Source organism: Drosophila busckii, chromosome 3R, assembly GCF_011750605.1.
Source record: "Drosophila busckii strain San Diego stock center, stock number 13000-0081.31 chromosome 3R, ASM1175060v1, whole genome shotgun sequence".
Classification (NCBI taxonomy): Eukaryota; Metazoa; Arthropoda; class Insecta; order Diptera; family Drosophilidae; genus Drosophila; species Drosophila busckii.
The window spans coordinates 7,448,726-7,469,216 of record NC_046607.1 but is presented as its reverse complement, the minus strand read 5'-3'; the positions used below and the strand labels follow the sequence as shown (position 1 = coordinate 7,469,216).

At 37.1% G+C, this 20,491-nt stretch overlaps 1 protein-coding gene across 2 annotated transcripts in view; it reads right to left on the bottom strand.

The window, feature by feature from the left end:
- LOC108603618 (headcase protein) overlaps positions 1 to 20,491 on the bottom strand; it is an 80,335-nt gene that overhangs the window by 2,258 nt on the left and 57,586 nt on the right. Inside the window, exons 3-5 of one of the 2 annotated variants that reach the window (XM_017992567.1) lie at positions 2,102 to 2,290; positions 1,109 to 1,197; positions 724 to 823 (exon numbers count right to left, since the gene is read on the bottom strand). In XM_017992567.1, the coding sequence (XP_017848056.1) occupies positions 724 to 823; positions 1,109 to 1,197; positions 2,102 to 2,290 (378 nt within the window). Of the gene's footprint in view, positions 1 to 723; positions 824 to 1,108; positions 1,198 to 2,101; positions 2,291 to 18,990; positions 19,111 to 20,491 lie in introns of those variants that run through there. The other variant, XM_017992568.1, reaches the window with a different exon arrangement.

Genomic DNA, 20,491 nt, shown 5'->3' with positions numbered 1-20,491 from the left:
GCTTTATAGCTAAACAATTATAATTCCATTTCGATTAGATATTAAAATTCTGAGCTATTGTTGTAGAATAAAATAAAAGATAAATCGATGATTGTGAATTTACCAAATTAATCATTTTTATAGGTATTAAAATACAAATTTCGAACTATTTGTGGATTTTTTTTTTTTCAATTGGTAATACATTGATGACGGCTTATATCACTAAATAGAGGCCATCGATTGCAAGAACTAAACAGTAACAGTAATGAAAAAGAAAAGAGAAGTGAGGCAGTTGAAAAAGAGAGTGAAACACGCATTGACGTATCAGAGGAAGAGTTTTGAGTAAAAGAGTTTACAACCATACGTGGCTTTATATTAAGAGAAGAGCACAAAAGCTAATTTTATATAATATAATATCAGTATCCAATAATTAATATTAATACATATTTGTAGAGACAAAGCCCTACATGTTTTGAATGGGTGTTAACTGGCGGGAAATTTGGAATTTTATTGGTAATATCATAAATGAAAACGCAGCAATAAATTCCCCAATGCTGTGAACATGCAGCATAATAACTTAATTATTGCAAGCCAATTTCGTTTAAACATTCAAATATTACATTATTATATTAGAATGAGAAACAAAGCCGGCGAATTCACTATTTAATTTGTAAATGTACATGGGCGGTTATTGGTCGGGTAAGCAGAGCTATTATATTTGATATACATATATTTTGATCGTACCTTGAATCGCTCGGCACAGCAAGGCATTGCTGCAAATATGTCGTAGGCGTACATGGTGCCCAAGACGAGGCTGGAGCCATCCCAAGGCTCATTGCAGAATCTGTAAGACAAAAGGAATAGCATATAATGATGTGAGCATATAGCCAAATAAAGATTATTATAAGCATTGCTAATAGCAATGGGAATTAAAGTTCAAAATAACCTTTCAAATTGAATCCTAAAAATGGAATTAATTCAATTTGAAAATAATTCTTTAAGAAATATTCTGCGCGTAATTTAATTCAATTTGTAAAAAAATAAAAACAACAAAAATATTTGAATTCAAGCTGAATTAAATTTAAAAATGATTTGAATTTATTACACAATTGATAAACGTTGAACATACCTGCAGCTGATGATGCGATTGCTGGAGGTGCTATCCAAGCAGCTCATGCAGACGCAGGTCAAGTAGAGCATGCGTCCCTCGTATTTAACCTGGCGGGGAGAGAAACAAGAAAATGTTTATATTAAATATAGGCAAGACTCAGTGGGGGCGCATAACTCATTGTCACAATGATGAAAAATGATTTTGCAACTTTCTACGCGCATTGTTGGCGGCGCCTCCAACCAGTTGCAATGTCACAGCGGAGAGAGCGAGGAGAGCGGAGTATGGAAGCATAAAAAGGGCCAAAGCGACGCGACGCGGCATAATAACTTCAAATAAAATGCAAAATGCATAACAAACGCCCACGAGACAGCAGCAAAGTCCCTGACAGTGGCAACGGCAACGGCTACGGCAATGGCAACTGTTGCTACAAACTGCAGACCAGACCAGACCAACCAGCCAAGCAGCCAAGCCAGCCAGGCAGACAGCTGGCAATGAATTATAAATCCAGGTTTAAATTAAAGCGCAGGCAAGCGATAGAGCCAGAGCAAGAGCAAGAGCAAGAGCGAGAGCGTTGCTGGCAACTCAAGCATGACTGGGAAGCACGTGGGCTGGAGCTGGAGCTGGAGCTGCATTTTGATATTCTGCATTGCCAGTTGGCAGTTTATTAGGCGCTGCCGTAATTATGCGACTTAAATGGGTCATAAATTGCAAATGTTACAAAAGGCGAGTTAGGCGCGCCTTTCCTCTTTCTCTTTCTCTTTCGCTCTACGCTAAGCAGAGAGAAATAATTTCTGTGCAGTCAGATAGACTGTCAAGCTCTGAGTTGGCTGAGCGCCCATTTTTGCCAAATTTGCCAACAAACTCAACTCGCTGCGCACATTAATTGCAGCTGAAAGTTCTGGCCACGTGGGCGCAATCGCTGCAGCTGGAGCTGGGAGAAAGCGTCACGTGGGTGTCGCTTGACGATTATTAATGATAGCTTTGGTTTGCGGTTGTGGTTGTTGTACTCACCTCAATGCAGCCGCTGGAATGCTGCTTGGGACTTAGAAAGAAGGAGCCATCGACCAGTGGATAGCGATCGAAAACCAGCAGCGGCTCCTCGCACAAAATGCAGGCGACGCGACTCATTTGCGACTGAGCCAGCGAGGAGAGTATGAAGAGGCGTGTCTCATCGTTGCCATGATTGCCCTCATCCTCGATCTGCAAATAGTACAAAAAGTTAAAGATATAGTTAGATAAGTTAGCATATGGCGTACATTGAATTTATGCAGCGCATAACAAAAGCCAAGGTGGCTAACTAAATTTTCAATCTACCGAGACGTGTGTGCATTACAGTCAACAAGAAGAAGAAGAAGAAGCAGCAGAAAGAGTCCACAAAGCGCCAACAAATGAACCATAAAATCCAAACGTGCTCAAGCAGACCAAGACCAGGCAGCTTGGCTCGTCTAGTTTGGGGCTAAGCTAAACCAAATTGAAAGTATAAACACACTCACATACACACACGTGTGTGTAGGTGTGTGCACACTTAGAGTCAGCTGAATTCCCCAATCGATAATCAATATGGCGAGCCGCGTCTCTAATAAAGCCGTCAAAGCCACAAGCCACAGGGCCAATGCCAATGCCAATGCCAATGCCAAAAAAGGTGTTGAAGGATGCACAAAATATGGCCAAAGCCACACAGCAAACACTAATCAAGCTGTTTGCGCCCAGGGCTGCAGCAGCACTAAGGTGTGCAAATATTTCAACAAATATATAAAAAATAACAACAACGAATATTTTCTATCATTAAATTATTTACTGTAAATCAAGTTCATAATAATATTCTAATATTTATTAAGTATATTTCAAATAGGAATTTTATTAGCAGAACTTTATAAAAATCATAATAATGCTATCGAAGCTATAAAATTCAATAGGCCCTTAATAAAGAAAGATTTTCTTCTACTTGTTGAGTTGAATTTTTTTCCTAAATTTTGTACCATTGTCTCTCAATTTCTCTCTCCCGAGTTCTTTGTTGGGATTACAACAGAATTTATTGTCACTTTAACATAGAAGGTCTCAGATATTGAATTTTGGCACTACTTTTAATTTATTTAATTAGGATTGGGCTTTTTTTTCAATTCTTAGATCTGTTTAACACACTCAATAAATTATAATTTTTTTCTTTTACTTTAATTAAGCTTAATTAATTTAAAATACATTTTTGTTCTAATTTTCTTTTACTTTATAAGTAAAGCAACTGTTGTTGTCAGCCCTGGCATTTGCTGTCGTGTTGACTGCTTGGCCAGGTAATTGCCATTTGGCCATGTTGACCAGCGCGTGGGTACAAATAGCCAGACACCAAACTGAATTATTTAGCATTAATGTGCACAATAACGTAAACGTAAACGTAAACGAAACGAAACGTAAAACTTGAGCACACGTACTTCTAATCAATAATAGCAGAGAACACGTGGTATATATCTATCTATATCTGTAGCTATAGCTTTAGCTATGTGTGCGAACAAGTTTAATGCACTTTTAATAAGACGTTAAGCAGACAAGATCTGTTGCCTGTCGAGTGGACACTCCAGTCATGCCTCATGCCTCAAGTGCTCTACATTATGCAGCATTTGCCAAGCCGCGCAAATATTTGCCAAGAACTCGGCGCTGGCAGAGCAAAAGTTGAAGAACGAAAGCGAATGAAACTGAAATTGAAACAAAGGGCTCAACAAATTAATATTTGCTCTCTGCCACGCCCACTACAGTCTCATAAATTCTGTGCAACAATAAACGACGCACACAACTTCAGGTGGCATTTAACTCGATTAATCAATGTTTGCTTTTATTTTATTCGGCACCACTCCCACCCCACCCAACGCGCTATGTCAACAGGGTGGGCGGCGAAAATTTCACTTATTAAACAAAAGATTTACTTCATGGTCATGTTTGGCGTTAGGGTTGGGAGTGGGAGGGAGGCGCTTTGGCTACAATTAAGTTGATTGCACAAAAGTGATTGTCTAGCATGTGTGTGAGTGTGTGTGTGCGTGTGTGTGCGTCTATCAAGGGGTAATAGCTTAAGTCCGAAACAATTACGAGTGTCTAAGGTTACAGCCAACAACAGTTATTATTATAGCTGCTTGCAACAAAGTACGGTACACTTAACGAAACATAAAGCATAATTCATTGCTATTAAATTGCAATAAAGATTAGCGTTCAATTAAATTGTTTATGGAAAAAATAAACAACGTTAAGTGCACAGCTCAAACATTTTTACTAATTGAGTATGAGTAAAAATGAGCCAGAACTAGTTGGGAATTATTGCGAAATTTGCATAAAATTTAAGGTTATTTTAAAAAAATACTTTAATAAGATTTCAATGCAATTCTTTATAGCAAAGCATTAAAACTTACTAAATGTTAACAAATATTTAAAAAAATAAATATAAATTAAGCAATCAGAGTATTTCAAAAAATTCATTTGTATTATTTTAATATTTTTTATATAACAGAAATATTTTTCTTGCTTATGTAATTGCAATTAATTAATCTGACTATTTTAAAAGCATTATTTTAAATTCTTTTTAATTACTTATCATAAATCTACAATTATCTCGAATTATTTTATGCATTATAAACATTTTATACATTAAAAAATTCATTCCTATAATAATTAGCACAGCACTTAAATAAAAATAATATAAAAAGTAATTACCAATAATTATAATTACTTAATATTCATTTATTCACTTAAACTAATAGTAAAGCTTTCATAATTTACTATAATTTTTAAAGCTAAATAATTTAAGCCTTATTTGATTTAATAAATGTATTTTCAATAAAATTCTAGTCTCTCACTAATGTGTGGTCAGTGCTTGGAAATTCCATTGCTTACGTGACAATTTAGTAATTTGGTTCATTGATGGCGAGTTCAATGTTTATTTGACCGAAGCGCATGCCACATGCCACAACATTTAGATTTTCATAATTTATGAGCAGAGATGCAAAACGTAAAGCTGCGTGACGAGCTTAACATAAATGAATGAATGAAGTGAGTGCAAGAAACTTTTGTGGCAGCAAAAGTTGACAAAAGTCAAAAGTCGAAGTGCAATAAACTCAAAGTCTGCTGGCTAAAGTGGCGCTAATGAAGGCATTCAATTGTCATTTCCTTAAGCGCATAAATCAGCTCAAGCTGCCCGGCATTTGCCCACTGACCATAAATAGTCGAGCCATAGACTTGGACAGTGGACAGTGGTGAGTGGTAAAAGCAAAAACCTAGAAGAAATTACAGTGGCTACAAATCAAAGTCCGTACACACCCAGTCGCAGCATTAGGCAAAAGACAATGGACGCAGGCTATTGAATTTGTGTTGCCACATACGATTTTCATAAACACATTAAATTAAATTGCAATTCAATGGAAGGGCGAAAGTGTCTCAAAAGTTGAGACAACTTAGGGGTGACTATACATTAAAAATGTTTCACAATATGCAGCAGAAGCGACCAAATGGCGCCAACTATTGAGAGCAATAAAGTAAACATTGAAATTAAAGTAAAGCTGGCATCAATTGTTGATTTTTGTTGTTGAGACTTTAACAATGCATTCACCAACGTTAAGTATTGCTTGAATATGTTGCAGCTCTATAGCTTAACCTTTTATTTATAATTATAGCTTAAACCTTTCCTAATCCTAATTCGATTAGTTGCAGTATTAGTGAGTTTTGTTGGTGAGACTTCAACATTGCATTCACCAACGTTAAGTATTGCAGTATTTAAGCTTGAGAAATTGCAGCTCTATAGATTAACTTTGTAGTTGGGGTATTGGTGATTTTTATAATTGTAACTTAATACTTTAATTCGATTAGTTGCAGTATTGTTGATTTTGATGGTGAAATATTATGGAGTAAGTATATTGAATTGTATAATTGCAGCTTAACCCTTTAGTTCGGCTAGTTGCAGTATTTGTGAGTTTTGTTGGTGAGACTTCAACAATGGACGCAATAGAATTGTAACTTAACCCCTTAGTAAGGTTAATTGGTGATTTCATTAATGATGGGAATTAATTCACCAACGTATGTGCAATTATTTATTTATTTAAAACATTTGAATTACAGGCTATTGTCTTAAAGTAAAAATCAAAGCAGTAGTGTATTGTTGAATTTACTGTTGATTGGTTATTCACATACCTATTTCATTATTTATAGACAGTCAGTTGATTATTTTTTATTAAACAAGATTGCTTACGCATTTTACAAAGCTAAATTTACTGCTAATTCCCACACCAACTTCGCAATAAAATGCAAATTCTATAGCTATTAAACTATTTTATATACAGTCAGTTTAATTTTTATGAAATATAAGGCTATACACAGCGCGTTGTTTTTTAATTGTTTGTCATTTCTCATATGAGAGCTCAAAGGCGCACTTTGAGCCACGTTGGCTTGTTTGTCTCTTGGCGCAGCCAGACAGACAGTAGGCAAACAAACAGCACATACTGTAATTTTACCGTTTGGGCGTATTATGTCTGGCAGTTATTACACTTTTGAGTTTGGCTTTCTTTTCTGCTGGCAAATTGACAGCGTTGCGTTGCAGCTTTAATTTAGCTTTGGAGCTTAATTTATGCAGCAGCAATGGCTGGCAACGCCTCATTAAGCCATAAAGCTGGCAAAGAGCCACCTACAGCCTACAGCTGGCTGCCTGTGGGCGTCCCTCTCCACATGCCGCATGCCACATGCCACATGCCACATTTCATGTCAAACTATTTTATTAACATTGCCAGCAGCAGCAGCAGTAGAGGAAAAAACTAACGTCAATTGATGATTGTCATTTGTGGAAATTGAAAAATTGTATTGCCACATGAGTGTGTGTGCGTGTGTGGCATGAAGCAAATTAAACGCTTGCGAGTGGGTGACAAAGACAATGAAAGTTTTTTGCGCTAGTGGGCGTGGCAGCATAGAGCATTTAATTTTAAGCCCCCCAACTGAGGCTCTAAGCACTGACTGACTTTTAATATTGCCAAGTTGCCAGTTGCCGCCAGCTGCTGCGTCGGCAGTTTAAGTGCCAAGGCTTCAATACAAAAGCCAACTCCAGAGTTACAAACTGACACTGACAATGACATGCAGGCAAACTGAGCCGCATCCTGGCTCGCAGCTATACCCTGTAAATTTAACATGAGTGCAGACTTTAGTTGATTGAGTTATATGGCAAACTATGCGCGGCACAGACGACAGTGGCTTAAGCACAGAACACACTCTTTGCATCAAAAGCAGCATAAAAAGCGTTGTCAAAGCTTCTACAAATAGCGTTAGCAAATGGGCGGTAGTGGGGGCGGGCTGCGGCACTCTTATAAATGAAATGGAGTAATAATATTTTGTGACAACAAACGCAACAAGGGGGCATTGCAGCATAAAAGCCGCACACACACAATAGCAGCAGCTAAAATGCGAAAGCGAAAGAGAAAAAAAAAACAAGCTGTAAGATTGCATTGGGACATGGACTTGCATAGGAGGCGACGACGACGCCGCAGCTGTGCCCTGGCAGACACGAAAGGGAACGACAACAATAACAATAGCAGCAACATTGTTGTTCGTGTTGTTGTTGCTGCTGCTGTTGCTGCAGACAAACAAACATTTCAATAAATTCAAAAAGCAGCCAACGCCAGACAATGAAAAACACGCAAAAGGAGTGCCAAGCAAGCAAACAAGCCACCGAACGAAACAAACACAACCAACCAAGCCAGCAAACAATCAAAAAGAACCAAAACAGTTACCAGACCAACGCCAGACGCTGCTGCTGCTGCTGCAGCTCTCTTGGCTTAAAAAGTGCCAATGGCAACTACTAGCGACAGCGTCTGGTGGCTGAGGCTAGAACCTACACCAAAGTGGCTTAAAAGCGTGTCGTGTCGCCTGCTTTAAGCCAAAAGACGCACCTGCTGACAACACTTGAAAAAATATTCTATATTGTTAGTTTAATTTGCTAGTTTGCATTTGATACTTTCAAAGAAAGTTAGTTGACTGCTCGTTCGGCTAATGATCGAGCTTCTATGCCTCTATTTGAGTCAGGCGCGTATTTTAAGCTTAACTTTATGCAAATTGTTGCTTTGATTGAGCAGCTATAGCGCTCTACTTTTCATTCCTCGTATATTAGCGAATAGTTGAGATTCTCCTTTTGATTTTCAAATGAATAATTTCTAGTTCGTATCTATAGCTAAACTTCTATTCCTTTATGTAGTGAAGACAGCTGACTCACTCAATATAAAAAATCTATCGATTCTAGCTTCTAAGAAAACTTAGCTCAATATGATTGATTCACGATTGAATAAGTTATAGCTTTTAACACAAACTGTAATGAAGCATAGGATAATCATAGTCAGAGTCAGGACATACGATTCACATAGAGAACATCAAAAAATGAAGCCCTATACATTTTATTAAACATTTAAGTCTTGAACGTTTTATAAAACATTTTTATGAAAATCCTGGCATTGGTTTAGAAATTAGAGCTATCTAAATATTTCCCTTTTATATTATATTATATTATTATTTATTATTTAATATATTTATTATTTATTATTTATTGTTTATTATTTTATATTTTTCTTTTATTCATAAGCTTGTTATTCAAATTACAGCGTATAACACATAAGCAGTTACTCATTTGCTTAGTTAGCTATATATATTTTAATATAAAAAATAATAAAAAGTCGATGTTGTTATGTTTAAGTTAAATTTAAATTTGAGTGTAGCGCTTTATTTCGAGTGCACTGTAGACTTTTGTTTAGCATTTGCAAATCTCATGTAATTTGCACTTAATTCAAATGCACAACACAATTGTAAAATAAGAATAAGAGCTTCAGCTTGAGCTTGAGCTGCTGCTTGTCTGGGCTGCTTGTTGTAACTTCATTAGGCGCTGTAATATTTGATAAGCTTTTAAAACGCGCCTTAGTGCAACGAACTCTGAGCTGAAATTTAAACTAATCCAATCACGCCTTGGACTCTATGTAAATGTCACATTATTAATGTGCAGGTTTCACTTTCATATCAATTTGCAAATAAATTGTGTTTACTTTCAGTCTCAGTTGCTGCTGTTGCTGCTGCTGTCTACGCAATTAATGGCATGTTTAATGTTCTATGGCATTTTATTGCGCCCCACTAAATATGCAACGTCTTTTTGGCAGTTTATTGAACTGCGGCCATTTTGCGTTTGGCTGCTCAAGCTTAAAGCGCAGCCAATTTAAATGCAATTGGCTTTGGCTCTAACAGTTTTATTATGAGCCAATTGCAGTGCCAGGCAATAAAAGCTAATTGTTTAATTAATTTTTAAAGTACTAGCGCTTAGCATTTGTTACAGTAGATTGCTTTGATTGCTGCCGTTTTGGCTGCCAAGGCAACAGAAATGCGCATGTCTGTGTCTGCCACTTAATGTGGCATAAATACAATGTATGCTTTTTGTTTGCCAGCGCTTATCAGTGAGCGAAACGGTGCGTATACGTGATAAAAAAAACTATTTTCTTATATTGTGGGCACAGCTGCAGCCTTATCGCCGCCGCGGATCAATGAACTTTACTTGCACCCAGGGCAGGCAGCATGTTGCGCTAATAGCGTTATGCTTGCATTGCTGCTGCTGCTGCTCAGCTGATAAGCGAACCCATTGGGGCAGTCTTTATCACGCGCCTGGGCCTGGGCCTGGGCCTGTTGCCCTGTGCGGCGATAAGGCGACAGCCGTTAGCTTAACTAATTGGTCTTGCGACTTGCCCTCGCGCACCAGTTGAACCAAATTACATTTCATTTCATTTCAGTGCCTTTGCATTTCTTTACGCCTTTGGCTTTTGTTATCGCGCTCCAACGCATTTTGAGCATATCTTTATAATTGTGTAAAAAAGAATTGCGAAAATTGCAAAGCAGTCTGCATTTTAATTACTAAAAAAAAAAAAAAATAACAGGGCGGCGCTGCTAACCGAGAAGTTGTCTTTCAAACAATGGCGGCTGCAGCTTCAATGGCAAAACTTTGATTAAGAAACGCGCGCCCCGAACTTTTTGGCCAGCAAATGGCACGAGTAACAAATGGCCAAAAGCCGAAAGCAGCAAAAGCAAAGCAAAAATAAACTTGAGAGCATTGAGAATTTCTTACGCTTTTTCAACTGCAAGTTTGCAGTTCACAAAGTTCAAATACTTACAATTATAAAAAAAGAAGAAAAACTCATGCTTGTGGGGCAAGGTGGCAAGAGCATTAAAAAGCGAAGTCCCAGACACGCACACACACACACATAATGAAAATGTCAAAATAAACACGACATTAAAAATGCTTAGCAGCAAACTTAGACGAGCAGACAAGCGACTTAGCCCAAGCCAAAGAAATTTTAAAGGGCAATAAATTGCGAGCAGCGCTGCCGGCGTCAGCCAATAATAAACACACACACAAGCAGACACACACACATGCGCTCATTGAGACCACTAATCGCTAAGAACAAAAGGTGTTCGACGTGGCGTATACGCAATGCCACTAAGTAGCTTTACCGTTAGCTGCTGCTGCTGCTGCTACTGCTGATTAGCATTTCCAATTAAGAATTCACTCGCTGTTAGTCTCGCATATGAGCCGCAAGGATAATGACAGCACAGCCAGACAACAAACGACACAGCCACGCCCACAGAGCAGCCCCCACACACACGTAAGCTACAACTTGCATGCATGTGATTGCACTGAAAGAAATACGTTGCTTAAATAGAAAATTTAAAAGCGTTAAGCGTTAAGAAGCAAGTTGAATAACTCTTACACTTATCGATAATTAGCAACTCTGTTGACTACTTCTTGCACTTATCGATAATAAGCAACTCTGAAAAAGAATCTAAATAGAAAAGGACATCGCTCTCTCTAGTGCAAATACCTAAAAAGTGAAGACTTAAAATAAATAAATAAAATAGTAACGAATTAGTTTACACTAATAATAAAATATATTATAATATTTTTATATATTTTACACTAGTATTCACTTTTTAGCTATTTGCTTCATTATAAATTTTATATTTTTTATTTTATTTAGTGCAGCATTAAAATTAAATTACTTTATTACTTCAATTTAATATTATTTTACTTTTATTTATTTTAAATTATCATATTATTATTATTTATATCTATTACTTCCATATTTATTTTATTATTATTTTTGTTTTACATTTATATATTTTATATTATCATATTATTATTATTTAACTCTATTACTTTGATTAAAAATTTCTTTGAGTGCAGTCCAGACACTACCGCATGCTTAGCGGCTATTCAGACAGACAGACAGACACTGGGGCGTGTCCATATCCAAGTCCACACAGTCCAAAGTGAAAACATTTACATAAATAATTAGCAACACTTGCTGCTTAAAAACTTCAGCAAGTGTCGCGTAAATTGCAATTAATCAAGCAACAAACACAAAGATAAAAGCAAACATTGTCGGGGCAGTTTAAATAACTAAACAAGGTGCGCGTCGGCGACAAAATCAACGCAGGACAATGACCAAGCAGCGAGCGAGAGAAAGAGAGAGAGAGGGAGACTCTAGTCGAGCAGCAGCTGTTGACAGTGAAAATGAAAATGATTTAAAGCTTATGGACAAGGACATTGCTCCAGGCCACATTCTCTCACTTTTGCACTCCAAGTTGAGTCTGGCCACAAGTTTTTGCTTTCAACTTCATATGCAGACATAGTTCGGGCTAACAAGTGTGTGCTTATGTGCGAGTACTTTTTGCTAGCACTGTGCACAGGTAATCAAGGTAATGAATATGCTCGTTAGTCGACGTCACTGATGTGAGCGAAAAATCTTTTGATAGCCCATTGGTCAGGCGAACGAACGAACGAGCGAATTTCTTTTCAAGTTCACTTCACAGTTGCCAATTAGTGAGTGTTTACTGTGGCTGTGGTTATTATAAAGCAGCTTAGTTGCCACATGTGCCACAAAAGGCTGCGTGTGTGTGTGTCTGTGGCAGCCACAGCAGTAATTAAATTGCAGTCAGTGGCAGCAGCAACTCAACTTGTGGTTTTTGTGCCCAACGACGACTCGAAGGACGAATTTTCGTTGCTGCCGCAGACACATTGAGTAGCCGCTAAACATTGTAAATAATTTCATTACACACACACACACACATGCAAACCATATAAAAAAACGTTGCAGACAAAAAACAAGCAAAGGGCGTGACTTTGAGTTGCTGAGTTGGGGCGACGACGTCAATAGAAAACGCATTGCACTCATCGATAATTAATTTTGCAGCTGCAAAGCATCGCATTACATTTCAAACTAAGCGTCTTAAGTGTAATGAAGCAGAAAAGCAAAGAAAAAAGGTAGCAAACGACAAATCAAATGCCAATAAAAAGCAATACAATGAATTTAGTTGCAAGTTCAATGCACTCTCACTTTGATTGTGAGCATTTTATTTTATTTATTTAAAAAAAAAGCTTAGACAAAGCCGCAAACAGGCGTCGCCGCTTGGCTCACTCGCCTGCGAGCGCATAAATTTTTTGCCGAGCGTTGCACAAAAATAAAAATAAAATAGGATTCGCGCTAAATCAATAAATAAAGCATAAAGCGTTTGCTCTGTCGAGTCCTCGCATCAATGTCATTAAATCAATGCTGCCTCTGTCGCTGCCTGTGCTACCGTCGCCTAGATAACGAGCAGGACACACAGCGACTGCGACGCAGGACTGCAGCCAACTTTGGCAAGTGACATTAACGCAAACGACAACGCAAAGGATGCTCTGCCAAACTGTGTAGAGCGAGCTCTCCCAGCTCTCTGTAGAGTGCCACATTAAAATATTCAAGTGGCGCATCCTTATCGTCTGGCTGGGCTGCTGCTGCTCCGTCTGCTGTGGCTGCTGTCAGCGACAATGCGTTAGACAATGCCAAAAACACAATTGAGGCGTGTTAAGTGTGTGCTCCAGCGAAAAAGAGAGAGAGCGAGACAGCGTGAGAGCGAGAGCGAGCAAGGGCTAAAGACCTAGTCAACGCCAGCAATTGTTTTCATGCTGCTGCTGCTGCTCTTCTTCTTTTTTGCTGCTGTGCATGCCTTGGCAAATTTTGATTGAATTGCCAAGTGATGTATTGGTTTAATCAAAACAGACAATCGAGCGCACTTAAAGCTAGAGCCGAGTCAAGCGCTTGGCCTTGAGACAGCGCCAAATGCGAATTTAATATGAAAAATTAAATTCTGCAAATTAAATGAAAGCAGCAGCTTAAGCTTAAGTATGAAATATAAGACAGATTTTACAATTTATGGCAAATTTGAAGAATATTTTACATTCATTTAGAAAAATATTTAAATGCAAATTTAGCTTAAGAGCAAGACAAGTTTAAAATAGCTAAAAACTCATTTGAAAATCTATAGTGTAGGTTAGAGTTGATTTAATTACTGCAAGGATTTTAGCAAAATATTTTTTAAATCAACAATAATGCTAAAATTAATATTAATTCATAAAAAATTGAATAGCAAATAAAATTTGAAACTTTGAAAATTTGAAAGCAACAAGGCGAGTTGAGAATAATTTAAAGCTCATTTCTAAATAGTATTTTAAATAAAATATATATATATAAAGCTATAATCTATATAAAAAGGCAGCACAATTAAATTTTGATTAAAGCCATAAGCAAATTTGCTCTGAATTTTTTGTAGTTTACGCTTTTGCTTTAGCATTTCATAAATTTATTTTTACCTATCATCAAATATTGTTATTATTGCAGCAGGAAGTTTCAGCAGTCAACAGAAAACTCACACAGCCGGATATCTTGGCTGAGACTGAGAGACAGACAGACAGCTCGTAGATATATTTGTTGCCAGACGATAATGTGGGCGATAAAGCGCAACAACAACAACAAGAAGAACAAGCTGGAAAGTCAATAAGCAAGTGGCAAATGTTGCATGTAACGTTGCCCCATGGCTACAAGTTGAAATCCTTTAATGTGCTGTTAACGATAAGCCGGCGGAGCTATATGCAAAGCACTTGGCCAAACTAGCGAGACAACGAGCAGTGAATATTAAAACAAATAAGCCAGCATAATGGACAGCCCTCAGGACAGGACAGGACACACACACACACACAGACATAGACTTAAACAAATTGTGGAGAGAGTGTGAATGCGGCGCGTGCTTTTGGTTTTTTGGCTGCAGCAACATTGACCCATGTCAAATAAGTTAAACAGCAAGGAAAACGTCAAGAGACATGAAAATCAGCCAAAGTCAAAGCTCAGGCTATAAACGCTTCAACTTTATGCTGATGCTGCTGCTGCTGCTGCTGGTCATTGACTTGCGCCCAAAAGTGAATTTCGAGTTAAACATCAAAATCAAATAAACTTTAAAACGCATGTGTGTGTTTGCAAATCAAATAAAAATACACAGCGAGAGGACGCGACTAATTGCTGTTAACTCAACACCGCTTCGAGCCCTACAATATATTATGGCTTGGCTTGGCTTGGCTTGGCTTGAGAGTCTGTAAGGCAGGTAGAGCCACCAGTTAGTTAGACTGAGAGCGAGAGCGAGCGAGAGTTCATTGAACTTTTCGGGGGTACGCTACATAAAAATCAATAGGCGGCGACGCTGTTGGTTTGAATTTTTAAAATACATTCTGTAATGGCCAACAAAATAAAACGAAAACGAAAATGAAAACACTGAAATGCGCATCTCAAAGGCACTTCAAGCATCAGCATTTAATCGTTGCCAGAAAATGAAATGAGCTCTGCCTTTCACAGCGAATGTTGCTCAAGCAGCTTGCCAAATGCTCTTTCAAATATTTTTGAAAAAAAAACTTTGAAACATGATGCAAAATAATTGCAATGTTCAAGTGAATTAATTCAATTACTATTGATAACGACAAAAAATATTTTAAAATAATAATGCGCAATTATTTGTGAATATTCAAAATATTATAAAATCTGAATATTGTTAGATGGTATTTAATTTAAAGTATTTTTCCCACAGCAAAAAAACAAATAATTGCAAATGTGAAGTTTATTTTTCATATTATCTATTGAGTTAATCAATTATTTTCAAAAGTGCAATTTTATTGAAGAAAATGTCAATAACAAGCAAAAATAAAACATTGCACTATTTATTTCTTTTTTATATACAAACAAAAAATAGTCAATATTTAGATAATTTTTTAAATATTTTGTTAATTTAATTATAATAATAATTCCGTCCTATACTTAAATAATTTAATAATTTAAAGCCAAAAATAAGTCTGAATTACCTTTTCCATTATTTCTGCTTTCAAATAAAAATAAACTACTGAATAATTATTTTAATTATTATTAATTTTATCATAGTTTTGATTTTCAAACATTTTTGCAGAGCATCAAACCGCTTGCATTTGCATTAGAACTAACGACGTTCGCTTATGAATGAATCAAAGGCAACTTCCCATACTCACTCACACTCAATTTTTTGGCCAAAAAGACTTGTGAAGTGGAAATTTGCAGCAGACTGCGCGGAGATTTTGTGGCCTTTTTGCTTTGCTGCCAAGTTTTAAAAAAATTGTTATTTTTAGGCAGCCTTTAATTTTCTGTTTGATTATGAGCAGCAGTAAAAAATGAAAAGCGAAAAGCGAAATTTGCAACTGCAATTTGTGGCAGGCAGCAGTTGCCACTTGGTGCGGCCGCTCGCGTAATTTCGAAACGTGACAAATTCTGTGGGCAAGTATAAGGAAGTAGGCGTCGATTGGCAGCAATCGATAAGCGGGCAGCACACACGACTGCAACAGTTGCACTTAATAGAGTTGTTGCCACAGCAGCAGCAGCAGCAACTACAAAGAGAGCGGGGCAACGATAATCAGCGCGGCAAGCTTATCGCTTAGCTGGCAATTATGAATTTTGGCGCTGCATGTGGCAGCAACATGTTGCTGTTGCTGCTGCTGCTCGCGGGCAATATAAATATGCAGCGTTGAAACAACAAAACAATTGCACAAGTTATGCAGCCATAATCAGTAGTGGGTGTTATGCAGTTAAACCTGCCACCACACAAATGTTGGTGTTGACCCCCTGGGGCCAATTGCACAACTGTGTTGCTGATGCTGCCGCCGCCAATTTGATCGACTGCCTTTCATAGCCAATTGTCTAGCCAATTGAGTGGCTGTTAGTGTTGTGCATAAGTAAATTTGTCTATGCGCTGTCAAGTCAACAAACCATTCAACGTGCAAATGTTGCCAATTGCCAAGACAATTTGTTAAGCAATCCCAAGCGCTCAATATGGCCAAAAGCTATAAAAAAGCATCAGTCATAAAAAAAAATGCAGCTGCAGTTTGTAATTTTTGATTGTTGTGCCAGCAATTAATTAATTAAAATTTGAATTGCCTACTTTGCGGCTGCACATGTAAATCGCTCAAGAGCGCGCTGAGCGCAAGAGCTGCGAGCTGCGCTCTCTCTCTCTCTCTCTCTCAGCAGCTGTAGCAAGAGAGCGCGCACATGTTTTGCTTTTTTGCTATTTTCATGCTTATTTCACATTCTGGTTTGTATAATTTTTTTTATTCGCTTTTGTTGTTGCTGTTTGCTTTGCTAATTCTTGTCATAGGTTAGTGTAGGCAGAGAGTCCAACGTCCCAAGCAAACGGAAAGTAATAAACATTTTTAGAGCTGCTGAAATTGGATGCAAAAGTGTTGCTGTTGTTGTTGTTGTTGTTGCCATTTTAATGGCGCTCTGTTTGGCATTTGCAGCAACATTGTTGCCCAGTTCTCAGCAATAGCAATAATTACCAAAAGCAGCAACAACAACAAAAACAAGAACAAAGCATTGAGCAACAAATTGTGTGGCCTGACATTTTTCTCTGCTGCCTACAGTTTTTGTTTTTTATGTTTATTTTGTGCTTTTTGTGGAAAATTACATATTTAGCATGTTTTGAGTGCTTGGACTGTATGGTGCGGGGTGCGGGGGGATGCAGACAACTTGTCAAAGCAAAACATATGGCAGCCATCTTTACTTGTTGCGTTATTTTGTTTGTTTTAGCAGCAGCAGCGACTCTTATATTGTAGATTGATTGACAGCGCTGCGGCAGATGTCAACAAATGTTGCGGCTCATGTGGCAGACACATTAACTATTTGCTACTTGCTGCCAAGCAAGCAAATTAATGTTATTTAATTAATTCAAATGCGTATCAAACGAATTTAGCAGCAAATAGCATTAAGAATATGTTTAAGGAATTAAACTGAATTATTTTTAGTTACAATTTATTATGATTACAATTAAATCGCACAATTAATTTGTCATATTCGATACCTAGCATATTTATTTATATTTTATAAATTTATGCTGGATTTTTAAAACGAATTTAGCAGCAAGTAGCATTAAGAATATGCTTGAAAAATAATCTGAACTATTTTTAGTTACAATTTATTATAACAAATAAATCGAACTTTGCTTAAGTCGCCAATTATATATTTTTTTGTTTTATTCAATTTGTTATATTCAATTCGTAGCATATTTATTTATATTTTATAATTATATGCTGAATTTTTAAAACGAATTTAGCAGCAAATTATTGTAAGGCTCAGCTAAAGTATTTTCAATTTCTATGAAATGATACTAATAAATGATTTTTTGATTGCAAGTTTAAGCTTGACATATATTATATTTATATATGTGATAAAATAATCAAGAATTAGCACAATTAAGCAAAAATAAAATTGATAATAATACTTTAAAAAATTATTTTCAATTAGTTAGCATAGTCGCAATAAATTCAATCATAATCAAACAAAATAGAAAATATTTAATTTATTTTTAGCTTTACTTCAATTGCTTTTAATTGCAATTACAAACGCTAAGAATTTGCGCAATTAATTTGTTGTATTCTCAATTATTTACACTTTGTTTTGTAGGCTTATTCGATGTTGATGATTCTCGTTCTTTCTATTTAAAAGAAATCTTCTCTAATTTGCATTCATCATCATCAGCGCACAAAACTAATTGCAAAATTCAAAGTGTGCGTGCGCGCTGTTGTGCTATTTCTATTTTTTACAAACACACACACACGCACACACATGCACACGCACACTTGTGCAATTGCCGAGCGAGGCAACGAGGCGGGTGAGCGACCGCAAAACTATCTGACATTAGATTGCGATGGCGGCCAAACGACAACAGCCGACGCCAGCAGCGCAGTTGCAATTGCAGTTGTTGTTGTAGTTGTTGTTGTTGCTGGCGACATACGCTGTGCCGTTTGGCACGTACTCTCTTTGGCAATTATGACACACGCTTTCGTTTGATTTGCCAAATGTTGCAGCAACATGTGGCCAACAGCAACAGCAGCAGCAGCAGCAAAGAATTTTAAGTGCAAACTCATGTTGCTGACAATGTTGAGCAACATATTTTTATCTGCTGGCAGCATCGCTGCTAAGCGAGATCGCACGCTTGATTGAGCGCCTGATTTTATTGCCACAACAAATCAATTTTAGCAGCTGCAGCCAGCGCAAACGCTAGAGAGCGCATTGGCACTCCCCCAAAAGATTTAATACATGCTACTTGCTAGTTTATAAACGTCTGCAACGCATGTTGCAACATGCAAAGCGCTTACGGTTGCAATTGTTGCGTTGGTGGTTTGTGCAAACTCGAAAATTGCCAACGCGTTGGCGTCGCCCCGTTATGTAAAATGTCAGCGAAGGGGGGCGTGCGGGACTTTGATTTCTTAATTGATTTCGTTAGCGGAAATGCCCTCGGCTTTTGTCATAAAGCAAACTGCGCCTACTCAGCTCGTCAATATATAGTTTAAGCTTATAAATTCATAATTTGTCTCGAGATTTGTTGTCGCCTTGTTTGATCTCCAATCGCTTGAAGGTCTAATCGGTCCGCTCCGTTACCGTTAGTAATTAACAGCTGTGCGCCTAATATGCAAATTGCCACAGATGCGACCATAGAGACGCCATAGACTAATAAAAAATAGTCGTAGTCAAACTGGTTTGGTCTACAACAAAGCTTTATACTATATACAAATATCTATAAATGCAAGTCAGCCTGATAGTTTCGATAGCTCCAATGTACTCACAACAGTTTGTAGTCCGAGCTGAGTCATGTGAACTTACCTGCAATGAAATAAAATTATTTAGAATTAGTTTTTAAATATGAAATTAAATTTAAGTATTTATAATCGCTTTTTTTATTATAAAGCAAAAAATAAAAATTCCAATTTAGTTATATTATAAACTTAAGTTCTATCGTTATAAGTCAAAAGTTTCAAACATAAGAGTTATCGATATCAGCTTTAGCTTATGAAGTTTTAACTTTTAAATACAAAATTCGATTTAAATGTTTTCAATACAAAGTAAAAAAAAATATATAAAATAAAGTTTAATCCATATCAGTCATAAGATTTATCGATATCAGCCATAAGCTTAAGCTTGTAACTTATATAAAATTTTAGCTCTTAAATACGAAATTAGATTTAAATGTATTTTTATGCTTTTTATTATATACAAATTAAAAATAAAAATTCAAATTTTCAATATTATACAAGCATAAGTTTTATCGATAACAGTCAGTTAACAATTGCAAAAAAATTGTATCGATAAGCTTATACTTTTCATTTATATTATATAAATAATTTTGAATTAATTTAATTTTATTTTATATTTTATGTTGCTGCAACTTTTCATAATTCATAATTCTGTTTTTAGCAGCCCTGGTATATTAGCCAACTCTCTCAGAGACTTAGGCTTATTATTAAAATCTGCAATTATGTCAACTGCTCACTTTGCTGGCTTTACGCATTTGTCAAGTCTATAATTTAGCATTAAATTATTGTAGATAAAACGACAGATGGTTGGTTGCATGCATCATCTCTCACTCTCTCATTCTCATTAATATGGCCAAGACACACAATTGCTGCAACCAAATACAAAAGCACCAGCAATTTATTTTGCAATCAATTTGACAAACACACAGACAGACGCGCGGCTGCCGAGCCGGCGCACTTATGGTCAAAAAGATGCTTGGCCAGATAGCCAAACAGCTGGCCAGGCCAACAGCACGCAGGAGAGTTGTGGACCAAGTTGCTGCCGCTGCTGCTGCTGATCACAGTCAATTGATTGGAGTTGGAGTCGTAAATATGTTGACTGGGGCATATAAATTATTTACATAGCCCCAACAACAAGCTAAGCCGATCAGCTGGGCTCATAAAGCAGCCGCAGGTTTTATGGCCCAAAGCCTCAAGCTTATGTCTAAATTAGCGTTGAGTGACATTTGACGACGACATTGACCTAGTCGGAGTGGCAAGAAATTTATGCACAGACAGCGACACGCACACACATGTAAAGCTGATAAATACACAGACATGTGCGTAGGTGTGAGTTAATTGAATTGAATAGCGTTGAGGTCAGCTTGCCACACGTTTGTCACTCAATATTCGCAGCTACGGCGCCTCTAATTATGCAGCAGTTTATGCGCCGCAATTGCCACGCCCACCAC